This window comes from Dipodomys ordii, unplaced genomic scaffold (assembly GCF_000151885.1).
Source record: "Dipodomys ordii isolate 6190 unplaced genomic scaffold, Dord_2.0 Scaffold35, whole genome shotgun sequence".
Lineage (NCBI taxonomy): Eukaryota > Metazoa > Chordata > Mammalia > Rodentia > Heteromyidae > Dipodomys > Dipodomys ordii.
This window is the reverse complement of record NW_012267251.1, coordinates 7,455,201-7,469,438: the sequence shown is the minus strand read 5'-3', so window position 1 is coordinate 7,469,438 and position 14,238 is coordinate 7,455,201. Positions and strand designations below refer to the sequence as shown.

Genomic DNA, 14,238 nt, shown 5'->3' with positions numbered 1-14,238 from the left:
GACACTAACTCCGAAACTCTCCCAGCCAGGCTGTGTGAGCTGTCGGCTTGCCCCAGCAAACCCACTTGGCGTGTAGCTCAGGGGGTGTGAGACTCAGAGAGGTGGGGGTGGGAGATACTGGAATGACATAGTCCCTCAGCAATGACACAAAGCAAGGACCAGCTGGCTCCTGTCTAGCCCTGGACAGCCAACCTCTCACCCCTCTGCCCTTCCCCTGTGACACCTACCTTTGTTTTTATGCTTGGTTTCACCATACACCAAAGAAGAATGATGCTTCAGTGGGCCTGAGCAGAGGGAAGCGGCCATAGCGACATCATCATCCGTCAGGAGGAATTTATGAAGCCAGTTACACCTGTGCCAGGAAGTGGGCAGCGCTCAGCCTCTAGTAACTGCCAGCCTTTCAGCCTGGTGGCCCATCATTTTCCTACTTAATAGGATGTCTTCAGGCAGTTAAAGGTAACACAATTAAACACAACAAGAAAACATAATAGTACTTTGTCTTTCAAAGCCCTTCCTTTCATTCTGAGAGCTCAGGCAGCTTTATGGCCCTTGGGAAGCTTCCTCTTACTCCTTAGATGGATGAATTGAGATCCTGAACAGGAAGAGAGCCAGAACGGAGGCTGGCCAAAGTATCAGGTAAGGCTGCCAGGCAAGAGTTTGGTTCTGATGGTCTTTTGTGGATCTGAAAGATCACCAGACTTTAATTGGAAGCTTTTCAATTATATCCTTCTGCATTTTCTTGGAGGTGGTCAGAAGAGATGGCCTGCCCAGCTTGGTGGACATAAAAGTTTGGCAGGGCCCTATCTCAGATAGTACTCTATTTCAGGGAGCTAGAGTACTACATGGTGGTCCTAGCTACTCAGGAGGCTGAGATCTGAGGATTATGACTTGAAGCCTGACAGACAAATCTGTGAGACTCTTATTTCCAATTAGCCAGCAAAAATGCTGGAAGTAGAGGTGTGACTCAAGTGATAGAGCACCAGCTCTGAGCAAAAAAAGCCTAGCAGGAACACAAGGCTCTGAGTGCAAGCTCCAGTAGTGGGGCACACACACACACACACACACACACACACACACACACACACACACACACACACACTGAATGGCAGGGTTCCTTACTTGACCTGGGACCATGCAGAGGTCTGAGCCTAACTTGTCTATCTACTTGCTATGTGACTTTAGACAAGTCACTTGCCTTGTCGGGGTTTCAGTATCCTTGCTTGTAAAACCAGAGTGTGGGAGTTGATGCTCTCAAATCTTAAGGTGCATCTAATCACTGAGGAATCTTGCTAAATGCAGATTCTGGGGTAGCAGGTCTGAGGCGGGGCCTAAGGCTCTGCATTTCTCACAAGCTCCCAATGGATGCCACGTTGCAGGTCTTCTGAGCACACTTGAAGCCAGTCTCAGGCAGGCCATTCAATCCTGATCTGTAAGATGCCATCACCCCATTGTTACCACCTTCCTCAGGCTGCTGTTGGAAGAACAAATAGGCTAATGTGTATAAGGGCACATTGCAGGCTATACCATCCATCTTCTGTAAACATAGATCTTCTTTAAAAAAAAAAGATTACCAGGGCAGGGAATGTGGCTTAGTGGTAACATTCTTGCCTAGTGTGCATGAGGCCCTGGGTTCGATTCCTCAGAATCATATAAACAAAATAATAAAAATTTAAAAACATGATTACCAATAATATGATCAAAACTTGATATTTGGGGCAGGGTGGGGGGAGGCACTGGTGGCTCACACCTGTCATCCTAGCTACTCAGGAGGAGATCTGAGGATCTGAGGATCATAGTCCAAGGCCAGTCTGGGTAGAAAAGTCCGTGAGACTCTTATCTCTAATTAACCCAGCAAAACAATTGGCCGTGGAGCTGTGGCTCACGTGGAAAAGCACACCAGCCTTGAGTGAAGGCTTGGTGTTCAGAGCCGAAGGAGTTGGCTCCAGATCAAGTTCCAGCATCTCACCAGCTAAGAACTCCCCAGGCAAGCACTGCTCAAGCGGGAAGTAAACTGACCTTGTGGATTTGTTGGAAGGGTCAAAAATAAGAGGATGGAGAGCAGCAGGGCACAGAGGATCCTGGGCATGGAGGACCACCTGTCACCTGTCTTCCTGTTAACCATCAGAAGTCAGGAAGATGAGCTCTAGTGAGCTAAGCTGCTGGGACCTGAGACAATGGTCACTAGTCCCCAGGTTGCTCCTACAACACCAGGCGCCTCCACTTTCCTCCCAGTTCTAGAGACTGGACCACCACATCCTCACGCCTCCCCCACCCGCACTGGGAGGGTCTGTGGACATGGGCCTGACCAACCACACCCTAGCACTGGGGCTGTGTGCAGGAGGGAGGCCACTTGGCTTGAGTCAGGGAGTTCCGCCTTTCTCTTCCGGTGGAAACCAGCCTGCTTCCTAAAGGTGCTCTGGGCTTGGCGGGAGCAGCAGCCAGTCTCCCTGGCATGGCCCCTCAGTCCCCCATGATACACAGCTTCCCACCCTCTCCCAGGCCTGGACAAAGACCTCCTTTCTGCAGGCCCTGGATTTCCCTTTTCTCATTCTTTCCCCTAGCATGAGCCACATGCAGACAGACAATGAGGTATTGGAGAGCAGCAGGCTCTGTGCAGCCCTCTGGACCAGGCCTGCCCTCACTCCCCCAACCCGTGGCAGTGAAGTCTGGCTAGGTCTAAACAGAACAATTACCCTAATTGCTGTTTGTGCTAATTATATTGTCATCATTGGTCTGAAGGTAGCATGGGATTACTCACTCCGCTGGCCATGGAACAGGAGCCTTGCTGCAGGCCAGAGCCCAAGCTGTTGAGGGGTTGGGCCAAAATGCCGGTAGGACCTCCTGTGCCCAGCTCCTCTGTGTCTCTGTCAACCATGCCTCCCACTTTAGGCCTTAAGGACCCTTGACCCACAAGGAGATACCTTGTAGTTCCTAGATAGGAAGATTCAAGTGTATGTATGTTCTGTGTTCCCATAACATATTTCAGTGTGCAACCCCCCCCCCACCCCGAATTCTCTATAATCAGTTCTGCTGAACTGAACTCACAGGCCCTTTCTGATGGTAGTGGTGGAAGGTAACAGCCAACGACCAAGCAAACTTGCTCACTTAAGGTAACTGAGTTAGCCTGGATTCATTCAATTGTTTGGTTGAGTCAGCAATTCAAAATGGAAACACCCTATCAGAGCTGTTCTTGGTCATCCTGAAGGGAGTTTCCTCTTTCCTCCTGTCCCAAATGTCTGTCTGAGGGAGAAGAGCAGTTCCAATCTGTCTTGTTTTTAGAATCATTTGCTGTTTGAGCTAAGGGATCAAGAGAGCTCTCAGGGACAATGGCCGGACCCCATGCCTGCCTTGCTGGTCCTGGGTGCTGCTTTTGACAGGAACTCGTCCTTGCTGGGGTGTGCCAGCCTGCAGTGATCTGGCTGCCTTGCTCACTCCAACAGTAACTCCCTGGCAAATCTGCCAGTCAGCATTCTCAGCCTCATTTGTATGTGGAGCATGTGGAAGCCTCTAGATACCCTGCATGCCTCATGAAGGCTTAAGGAGTCTCCCTCAGTTGTCTGTCATCTGCTGTTCTTCCCACGAAGACCCCGAGCATGCTGAGCGACTTGTGATTGTCTAGGTCTATGTCCTGCAAGGTGAGACACGATTTTGTATAAGGATCACCCACCAAACCATTCTCTGGGTGTTCTCACTTGAAGGCACATCACCTCCCCTCTCTTCTCTGCTCTTGAACCTGGTGGTGGAGAGTGGAAGAAGCTCCCGGTCTCCTCAGTCAGGATGCAGAACGGTTTTCCTTCTCTTTCCTCTTCTTGCCCAGTGGAATTCTGTCTGCCTCATCCTTTCTTCTACATCTGTCCATGGGCAGTAGCTTTCTGACTTAGCCTAATCACAAGAGAACTACAGGGAAAGGAATGGGGGTGGGGAAAACCCTGGGGATGATATCAGGAGAGATTTGAGATTCACCAACTGCACTTCACAGAAAAGTCAAAGCAAGCTGGGAATGAGCTGGGCTCATTCGTTTCTGTCCCAACATCTCCTTCCTAGCTATGCCTTTTCTAGGCAAGAGATGTAGGAAAGGTTCGGGGCAAAGCTGGAGATTATCACATGCCACACAAAGGAAAATCTGCACTGTTACGCAGGAGTCATAAAAGTGATATTGGACTGTTGGGGTTCAACCTTCTGAATGACTCTCCTTTCCAAATTCACCTGGGTACAACAGCTCATTTTTGTCCATAGGTAGATAGATACACACACACACACACACACACACACACACACACACACACACACACACACACATACATACATAGATGAGAGAGAAAGAGAGTCAGTCTTGGGGCTTGAACTCAGGGCCTTGTGCTTGAGCTTTTTTGCTCAAGGCAAAAAAGTACTCTACCACTTGAGTCACAGCTCTACTTCTGCTGATTAATCAGAGATAAGAGTCTCATAGATTCTCCTGCTTGAGCTGCCTTCAAACTGTGATCCTCAGATCTCAGCCTCTGTAAAAGCGAGGATTACAGGTCTGAGGCACTGTCACCAGTTTTTGTCCACTTTATTAATAGCATAAAGAACCCTGCTGCTGAGAGAGAGAGAGAAAGAAAGAGAGAGAGAGAGAGAGAGGAGAGAAAGATTTAGTAGAGCCACAAGAATAAAGAGATGGTGTGAGCCTCTGTAGACTTCTAGCTGGCCACTTGGGCAGGCTTTTGGCACCCACATGTTTGGGTGCCATGATAACAAACCACGGACTGTTTTGAGCAAGGGCGGGGCCTCGGCTTCGGAGAATAGAAGCAGTGATGACAGCACCTCCATTTACTGGGTGACTCCACCAACCTGGCTCTCATCATGGTCATGTCTCTTCTGGCCAGCAGCCAGTGTCCACCCTCTCTCCGACGCCTCCTGTGGACACTTCCCTGTGGACGAAACCTCTGTGAGTAATGAGTCACACTGGGACCCAGACATGGTACATGGGAGTCTGGCGGTAGTGGAAAGAGCCAGTGGGCCGGACCGACTTTTCCCAGGGTGAGAGCCTCATTCTGGAAACAGCCCTGCCAAGCTGAGGACCCAACACCTGCGCACAGACAGGAACGGTGCTGGCTCCCGGAGGGCTCCGGGGGCAGCTCTGCGTGTGGGAAGCCAGTGGTCACTTCTACAGAGGCTACCAGTTCCATTGTCTGTCACTCGTCAGGCCTCGTATTGCTTATACTGACTCCAAATGAGAGAACATTGGAATGGTCTGATGATAGAACTTTTGTTTTCCCAAAGGCCCACTTCAAGCCAACGAGTGTCACAGGAGATAGAGCGCTTGCCTAGCATGTGCAAGGCCCTGGGCTGTGTTCCCAGGCCCCTCAAAGCACGCAAAACAACAACAACTCATTTTTAGACTCCCTTCAGGTCTGGAATGCGGGCTTTGAAGGACACCTGAGTGTGTGTGTGTGTGTGTGTGTGTGTGTGAGCGCGTGCGCGCGTGCTGGCACTACAGCTTGAACTCAGGCCCTCACACTCTCGCTTGGCTTTTTCACTCAAGGCTAACGTTCTACTACTTGAGCTACAGCTCCACTTCCAACTTTTTGCTGTTAATTGGAGGTAAGAGTCTCATGGATTTCTCCTTCCCAGGCTGGCTTCTAAGTCCCCCCCACCCCCACCTCCCTAGGAACCAGGGTTACAGACCTGAGCTACCAGAGCCTAGCTCCAACCGATTAATGAACACTTTTTAATCATGGTAAAGAATAGGTCACACAAAAGCCACTATTTAAGTTATTTTAAGTTAGTGCATTTATATCGGGAGGAACAACAGTGCTCTCCATCTCCAGATCTTAGGTCATCCTAAACTGAAAGTTACCCCCCTCCCATCTGCCCCCCTACCCTCTCAGACCCTGGCAGCCACATTCTACTTGCTGTTGCTGTGATTCCTCTATTCTATGAATCTCTGCCAAGTAGACTCACATCGTGCTTGTTATTTCAGTCTGGGTTATTCAGCACAGCATAAAATATCCTCCAAGTTCCAGCATGTTATAGCATGTGGCAGAATTTCCTTCCTCTTTAAGGCTGAATAATATTCCACGGTGTGTACAGACCCTATTTTGTTATTCTTATTTTCCTCTATCAATGGACACCTGGGTTATCTCCACCTTTCGGTCTTTGTGAATAATAGCAGTATTATACAACTATATAGCCAGCTCCCCGTTTTCCATTCGTATTGTCTGACACGCAAGCATTTCTCCCACTTTTCACTCTGCCACTCCACCCTGTTTAGTTGCATTACCTACAAAGCCTTCTCCATTTCTACCTTTCAAGTCCTTTAGCTTGCTCAATTCCAAGAGTCTGCCTGCTACTAACTTACACTAAGTCCTGGAGAGGGTGTCTCCGTGAGGGGAGGGGGTTGGATGTGCGTGTCTCCTCCAGGTGTAAAGCTTGCTCTACAAAACTCCACAGCACACACCTATCCCATCAAGAGCGGCTTTCTAGAACCACCCACCAGGTATTACACACCTGCTCTGCTTCCCTATGCTTTACGTTTCTCTCCCCACTTCACACCAAGTTATGTTTTCTGAGTAATTTTCATTTCTCTCACTGTAATTAAAGCACATTGTTATCTTGTGTTGTCCTCAATAAGCTCCCAGAACAACCCCTCGGAGCCCTCTGTAATTATACATTTAGAAGTTCTCTAGGACCTGGGAAGTTCATATAGCTCCAGCCTCCAATCACCGCATTCAAAACTCAGACATCCGTTCTGTGGGCCTGTGCCCAGAACATGCCAGGGAGAAGCACCAAGACTGGAGAGGAATGAAGCGTGGCCTTGTCTCTGGGGAGGCCGTAGGCAGGAGGGCAGGATTTATGGGCATGAGGCAATCCAGGGAACAATACAAGACAGATGTGATTCATCTGCTTTATATCAAAGCAAAGAGAGGGTGTGGACCGAGCTGCTCATGTTAGCATAAGCAATATGAAAAGAAATAGCACAGCAACTATGAGAACATGGTAGGGGGCAGGGCATGGGAAGAAAGGCTGGGATCGGGCCGGAACACAGCATGGAAAAGCTAGGCGAAGAATCGAGTCTGAAAGAAAACTTAAGCCAAATGCAGAAAGAAAATTCCTCACTAGTGTTTCATGTGTCAAAGTGTGTTTATGGGGTATGAATTCAAGGACTAATTATAAAACCCAATGAGATGAAAAGAGATATCGGTGTTAGGAAAACAAATTGAGAAGGAAAATACAATTACCTATCTAGTAAGTGATTTCAAAAGTAACCGCCAAGGCTTAAGGTAGAATTGGCAGCATGGGAAGGCTTGAAGCCATCCCAATAAACGCAGAGGAAAACTGAGATTGGAACAGCTAGAGAAAAAATGGCAGTTTGGAGATGAGGCTCAAGTGATAGAGCAACAGCCTTGAGTAAAATAAGCTAAGTGGGAACTCAAGACTGAGTTCAAATCCCAGTACTAGCACAAATGGAAGTTAAATGATTTTTTAAAGCAAACAAATAAATATAAGAATAATTATCTGGAGGTATAGCTCAAGTGGTAGAGTACCAGCCATGCAAGCATGATCACAAGATCCATGAATTCAAGTCCCGGTGCTGGCAGATGTGTAAGCTCATTGTGAACAGATATTCAGTGAGCTCTGGCTGACTCAAGCTAAGGAGCCTGGGAACAGAGGACCCAGGTGAGAAAGGCTGGTGGCTAACCTTGGCTCCATTTAGAGACACATTTGTTGCAGAGCAAAACTATAAATGTGTAACACTCCTAAGAAAATGATGTAAGCAACAAAAATCAGGAGGTGGAAGAAGGGCAGGGCAGGCACGGAAGCATAAGAGACCATTTCTTCTTTCACACTAGGTCATCAGCCAGATGACATAAAATAAAAGCATAATTTGAAAAAAATCGATGACTATAGCCTATAGAATGAATTTTTGAGGGAAAGATACTGAGGTTTGAACTCATAGCCTCGTCTTGAAATGATTTTTAAAATAACTTTTTATGAGCTGGGTGCTGGTAGCTTATGCCTATAACCCTGGCCTCCTTCTGGAGCCCAGTTGACAGTCTGGGGACAGGAATGAATGGGATCCAGGAGAAGCTTATTTTTTATTTTTATTCATTTATTCCGATGCTGGTTCTGGAGTTTGAGCTCAAGTGTTCTTGCTCTTGCTTGGATTTCATACACACACACACACACACACACAAATTTGGCACTCAAACACAAGCCACACCTCCATTTCTCATGAATTTTTCTGCCTAAGCTGGCTTTAAACCACGATCTCAGATCTCAGCCTCCTAAATAGTTAGGATTAGCAGTGCCCAGCTCCAGGGGAAGGCTTCTGGAGGCTGCAAGGCTTGAGCTGAGTCTTACAAAATGGGAAGGGCTTGGAGTGGAGGAGGGAGGCGTGTCTTTGCCAGGTATCACATGGATTGACCTGTCTAGGCAGATGGAGAAGTTAGCACAGACTCCATTTTAAGAAGCAAGAGGGAGAATGCATGGGAAGAACATGCTAGACAGAAGCACCAAGCACTGGTCCTTCAGGGTAGATGGGAGACCTCCGGATAGTGGGAGAGCCATTGGCAGTGTGGAGACCTGTCCCCAGAGGCCTAACCCGAATAGAACTCTGAGAGAACACATTCCAGCAGGATGAACCAGGTCCCCATGAAAGGCTCCGAGGTAGAACCTTGTTACTGTGAGAAAAAGGACGGTGGGTGTCCTCAGAACTAAATCCCGCGGCAACAAGACCAGACAGGAAATGGCGCAGTCACGGTTCGATGTGGGGACCAGCAATCAGCAGTGGAAAGAAGCCTCGATTTGGGTTGCAGGCCCTGTGCTGAAGTCCCCACGTCTAAGAGAGGAGAGGCCAGGGTGGAAGCTGTGGTAGTAGCTAAGGTCATGGTGTTTACACCCACCCAGACCTGCAGGGCATGAAGACTCAGCTCTCCACTGGGGTCATGCTCTCAGACATCATAAATAGCTCTCCTGGCTCCTTTTGCCTCCCAAAAGGTCATTAAGTCATTAATTATACAGCAAGTGGCAATAAAATGGTCTTGGTCTTCCTCATCTTCCCCCAGCTCAGGGCTTCAGGATTCAAGGGCTCTATCTGGAGCCAGCTCCCTTGCTCCATCTGTCCTTTGCCATATGCATTGGGTAACTTCCTGAATAGAGGCAGAACTGTCAGAGCACAGGAGTGCCAGCCCCTCTACCTACCCACTGGATGACCATGGCAAAAGCATTCAGTCCTTCTCACCACAAACACCAGGGATGAATCTGAACCCAGACGTGCAAAGGGACTCAGAATGTCCCCAGCAAACATCGGGCTGCTCACCATTGCCTTGATCTGTGATGTCCATATCTTGTCTCTCTCCAGGGACAGAATTCCTCATCCCACTCCCCAGTCTGAGATGCTGAAATAACCACATGGGACACGTGGAAGCATCCAGGTACCGAAGCCCATTCGATTTGAGTGGCATCACGGCTCTGCCTCTCACTAATCTTGGGATCCAGGTGAACTGGTCAACCTCAGTTTTCTCAGACATTAAATGGCGATAAGATTATCTACCGCATGTGCCTGTCATGAGGTTTAGACAAGATGGCACGGATAAGGTGTTTCCTTATTGTCCTGTTTGCTGCTTCCTCCTCGCTCCTGGCTCTCCTGAGCCTGGATGCACTGGTGGCCTAGGGGCAGTGATGCTTCCTCTTGGCCCTCAGTTCTTCCTTATCTCTGACAGGCTACGAGTTGAGCCCAACGTGTAAGCCATTGGTCATCTGCCCTGCCCTGACCCCACATTCTGCCAAGCCCCATGCTAGACAGAGCCCTAGGATTCTGGAATGAGAGAGAAATCCATGGGAGATATATACAGATCACTGATGTCCAAAAGGAAGAGCATATGATCCATATATATAATTTTCTAACATACTCAAAAATGTTTTATTATGTCTTATTTATGCCAACCTATCAAAGAATATTTTGATCTTATTTAAATACGCCATCCATGTAAAATTTTACATCCTTTTTTTCTCCCACAAAGTGTTTGAGATCTGTGTGCTACTGGAGAGAACAGATTTTTTTTTTAACATAAGAGAACCTAAGCCAGGTGCCAGTGGCTCACGCCTGTAATCCTAGCTACTCAGGAGGCTGAGATCTGAGGATTACAGTCCAAAGCCAGCCCAGGCAGGAAAGTCCCTGAGACTCTGATCTCCAATTAACCACCAGAAAACTGGAAGGGGCACTGTGGCTCAAGTGATCGAGCACTCGCTTTGAACTGAAGAGCTCAGGAACCAAAAGAGGGAGAGAGAGAGAGAGGAGAGAGAGAGAGAGAGAGAGGGAGGGAGGGAGAGAGAGAGGGAGATCCCAAAATGTAGTGGTGAGGAAATTGGTGTGGTCCAAGGAAGTACAATGAACCATTCATTCATTCATTCACTCATTCAATAACACTCTGGATTCTGCCTGCATATCTCCCCAGGTTCTCTGCAGGAGGCCCCTGATTTGGGTCACCCCTCCCTCTCTGGTTGCAGTTATAGCCTGTCCCTCACCTTCCTCCCTACCCTTGTTGACATGAGTCCTGCTTGCCCTATCTAGGGACAGCTCTGTCCTAAGTTGTACAACATGGGTCCTCTTCACAGCAGCAGTGCTCATCAGGGGTCCTAGACACGGGAAAGGCAGGGAAGAAGAGGGGCAGAGACAAGGCACCCCTGGATTTCTGTCCCTGGGGGATTTGGGGCCATCTTCTCCTCTCTAATTTAGTTCCTCACATTGGATGAGGCAGTCCAGTGGCAGGCCCTCACGGGAGTGGAGGAAGACAGGACAAATGCCGACCTCACAAGCTTCCCTTTCAAAGGGAATGGACTTGCTCGGCGCTCATGAGGTTTGACACAAGTCTGGAAGAGGAGTTCCTCACCACCCTGAAAGGCTGAGCAGGTAACAGGGGAGCTCCTCCTATAAAATAGGACATGCAGAACCCAGACCCCACACACCAGCACCAGCCTTCTCCTTCTGCCTCCAGCAGCTCTAGGTGACCCAAGCAGACACTTGGTCTCTGCTCGGGAGCCCAGCCATCTGATACTCATGGTGGCATGGGTCTCATCAGGCAGGTTGGGCCCCCATCCCCTACTTCCCTCCGGCCCAGTGCAGGGATGCTGGTCTGCACGGCCACTCAATTCCTGAAGGAAAGGAAGATCCCATGCTGTGGCGCCATCAGGGAGGGAAACATAACCCTCAGGCCTCCTGGTGGCCACAGTCCCATATCTTGTCCCCACTGCATACCTGGCATGCTTGTTGAGTGACTGGTCTGGCCATTGTCGTAAATCTTCCAATACAAGAGTGACGTCCATTGGAGCCAGGTTTTTCCCAACTCACTGGACTCCTTGCCATGACCCAACTTTCCCAGGGGATGGGGTTTCTGTCACGAGCTGTTGTGTCATCCTGAGTAGTTCCTGTGTACTCCCTGGATGCACTTCCTCATCCACCAAACGGGGTAGGAGCCCCTGCTTGTAGTCGGTGGTGAGAACTGATGGGGTCATGGATATGAAGATTGACTCACCTGCTAAGCACTCACTCCATAGTTATCTGTTTCCTCTCCCTTTCACTGCTGTCCAAGGGGGAATGTACCCACCTATCCCCCAGCTTACAGTAAAGGGTGCCACGGAACCCAAAGATCTCTTGGGGGCTTCTGCTCAGGCATGAGGCTTACAGTGCCACTTCCTAGGAAGGGCTCAACCTCAGCCTCAGTGCCAACATCTGGGCACAGGCAGTACATTGGCATTTCAGACAGAGGTTAGGGGACTCAGCGAGATTGGGGTAGAGCACAAAGTCAGGGCACATTAAGACCATGGGAGAGGATCTAGCCTGACCCCTAGGAGCTCAATAGGGTGGTCCTAAGTGTGGGTACACAGAGACCCCTTTAAGAGGGAGTCAACATGTGCAAGGAAGATAGATCAGTCAAGACAAGCCTTTCCACATACAACACCGGGCACGAGGTGTTGGAGGGATGGATGCACAGGTGGTCAGGACACAGGTCACTATTCTCAGGAGGGTGTGAAGAGAAGGTGCTATAGCTTGGATTTTATACACTGAACCCAAACTTGTCAACATGTACACATGTAAGGTTTGTGCTGTCTACTGTATATACATTGTACTTCAATGACTTTTAAAAAAATCACCAGCCAGGCACTGGTGGCTTACGGCTGTAATCCTAGCTATTCAGGAGGCTGAGATCTGAGGACTGTGGTTTGAAGACAGCCTGGGCAGAAAAGTTCCCATGAGACTCTTATCTCCCATAAACCACTTAAAACCTAGAAGTGTGCTGTGGCTCAAGTGGTAGAGCACTAGTCTTGAGCAAAAAGAGGCTCAAGGACAGCATTCAGGCCCTGCGTTGATGCCCCACAACTGTCCAATAACAACAACAACAATAATAATAATAGATCACCAGAGGGCATTAGACCACCACCCCCAAAAGCAGATAGATAGGACTGTGCCTCTTCTCCATAGGTATGAGGAGAGATGGGTGTGGCTCCCGGTCTCCACTGAAGCCCACGAGTGACAAGATGGGTATTCAGTCATAAGCCAAAGCTGGACACACCCATCTGTGTGCTTGTGCATGCATTTTTACCAGAATCTGCCCTCTGCCCAGACCTTGCTTCAGTTAGAAGGCCACACCAAGACCTGTGCCTTGAGTCCGGCCTAAGTCCCTTCTGTCCTCAGCCCCACCCTTAGGGAGGCCGGGAAAGAGGATTTTTCAGCCCACAGAAGACCACCGACTGTCCTTCTCCTCCAGAGACAGGGTCCCCAACTGCCCCTTGTGGGGGAAGGTGGGGGGGTAGCAATGGACCATTTGCAGAAAGGGGTTCTGGGGAGCCCTTGGGGAGCTGCAGCTGCCCCAGATGACAGGGCGTGCGCTGTCAGAGGCTTGAGGAGGCAGTCCGAGAGCCATGTCTCATCGCTTGGGAAGCCGGGTGCAAGCGCGGACAGCTCCCCTGACGCAGGTGGGGTGTGTGTGTGTGCGTGGGGAGGGGGGTGAGGGTAAAGCAGCTGCTGCCAGGGGAGCAGAGACTCTCGCCTGCCCTGCCTGCTGTGCCAGCCCTCACTGGAGAGCCTGCCCGGGCCGGCGAAGGAGGAAGGCCACAGCGGGGCTTTCCATGGCCCCAGAGGAGCCTGGGGTTGAAGCCCGATTGCTCTCCCTTAGCTTTTCCCTTCCTTCCTTCCTTCCTTCCTTTCCCCCCCCCTCAAGACTACTTCTCTAACACTTGAGCCCTAACTCCACTTTTGGCTTTTTAGTGGAGTAAGAGTCTCTTGGACTTTGCTACCCAAGTTGGCTTCAAGTCATGATCTTCAGATCTCAGCCTCTTAAGTAGCTAGGATTACAGATGTGAGCCACTGGCACCTGTCTTCTGGGCTGTTCTTTTGGGAAAGGGACAGCACTGTCTGTTTTTGTAGTAGGGGGCTTCTAAGTAATCCCTTTCCCCATGCTGGAGAGAGAGAGGGGGGCGCACTAGATATGACCCCCAGGAAACAGACCAGTCATACCGCTCTGGCCTAGAACAGGTGTCAGCTCCCATTCCTAGCCTCCCTGGGTCCAACCCATCCCTGCTCTCCCTTCCCCCTCACCACTGCTACCATGAGGCAGGCAGGCCCTGTCATCTGTCCCCTGCTGAGCGGCCCTGGACCAGAGGGGATTCATCGTAGCTCCTGGAGGGAGGCCAGCTTTGTGGACCCCCAGAGGAAATCATGAGGGAAGGAGCAGAGGGCCCAGGGGGGTGTCTCCAGCTCCAGGGCCACTCAGGGAGTTGGGAGGTGTCCCCAATGCTGCCAGGATGAGTGAGGTGGAGCAACACACAACGCCCAGGAAGGAGTCTGCAAACGGCAGCTCAGCAAAATGGGGGCTGTGCCTCTTCCCCAGAGTGAAGAGCCGCAAGACGAGGAACTGGGGGGGGGACTGGAGGAGGGCTTGCCAGGGCCCATCTCAGAGCATACAGTGGCTTGCCCTCCCCCTCCCCCAAAGCAGGCCCGCCTCTGGCCTAGTCCGTCTCCACACCTCACCCGTTGCCCAGTGCTCCAGCTTTGGAGCTGGGAGTGGCTGGATCAGCCAAGGCTAGCATCAGAGATGGACCGAGACAGCAGAGACTAATAATGGACATCCATGCCAGCCACAGGCTCCTGATGTCTAGTAATCTGAAGACTCCTCAATCCGGACCCCAGGTGGCCTTCTGAGACTTCATAACTGGAGAATCGGCCCCTGGCTACCCTTGGGGATAGGAAGGGGACAG

At 50.1% G+C, this 14,238-nt stretch overlaps 1 protein-coding gene across 1 annotated transcript in view; it reads right to left on the bottom strand.

The window, feature by feature from the left end:
* Positions 1–3,535: 3,535 nt before the first annotated feature.
* The window catches only part of Igfn1 (immunoglobulin-like and fibronectin type III domain containing 1), a 46,352-nt gene continuing 35,649 nt past the window's right edge, over positions 3,536–14,238 (bottom strand). Inside the window, exons 25-26 of the mRNA XM_013017308.1 lie at positions 4,831–4,910; positions 3,536–3,628 (exon numbers count right to left, since the gene is read on the bottom strand). Of these exons, the coding sequence (XP_012872762.1) occupies positions 3,536–3,628; positions 4,831–4,910 (173 nt within the window). The remainder of the gene's footprint in view (positions 3,629–4,830; positions 4,911–14,238) is intronic.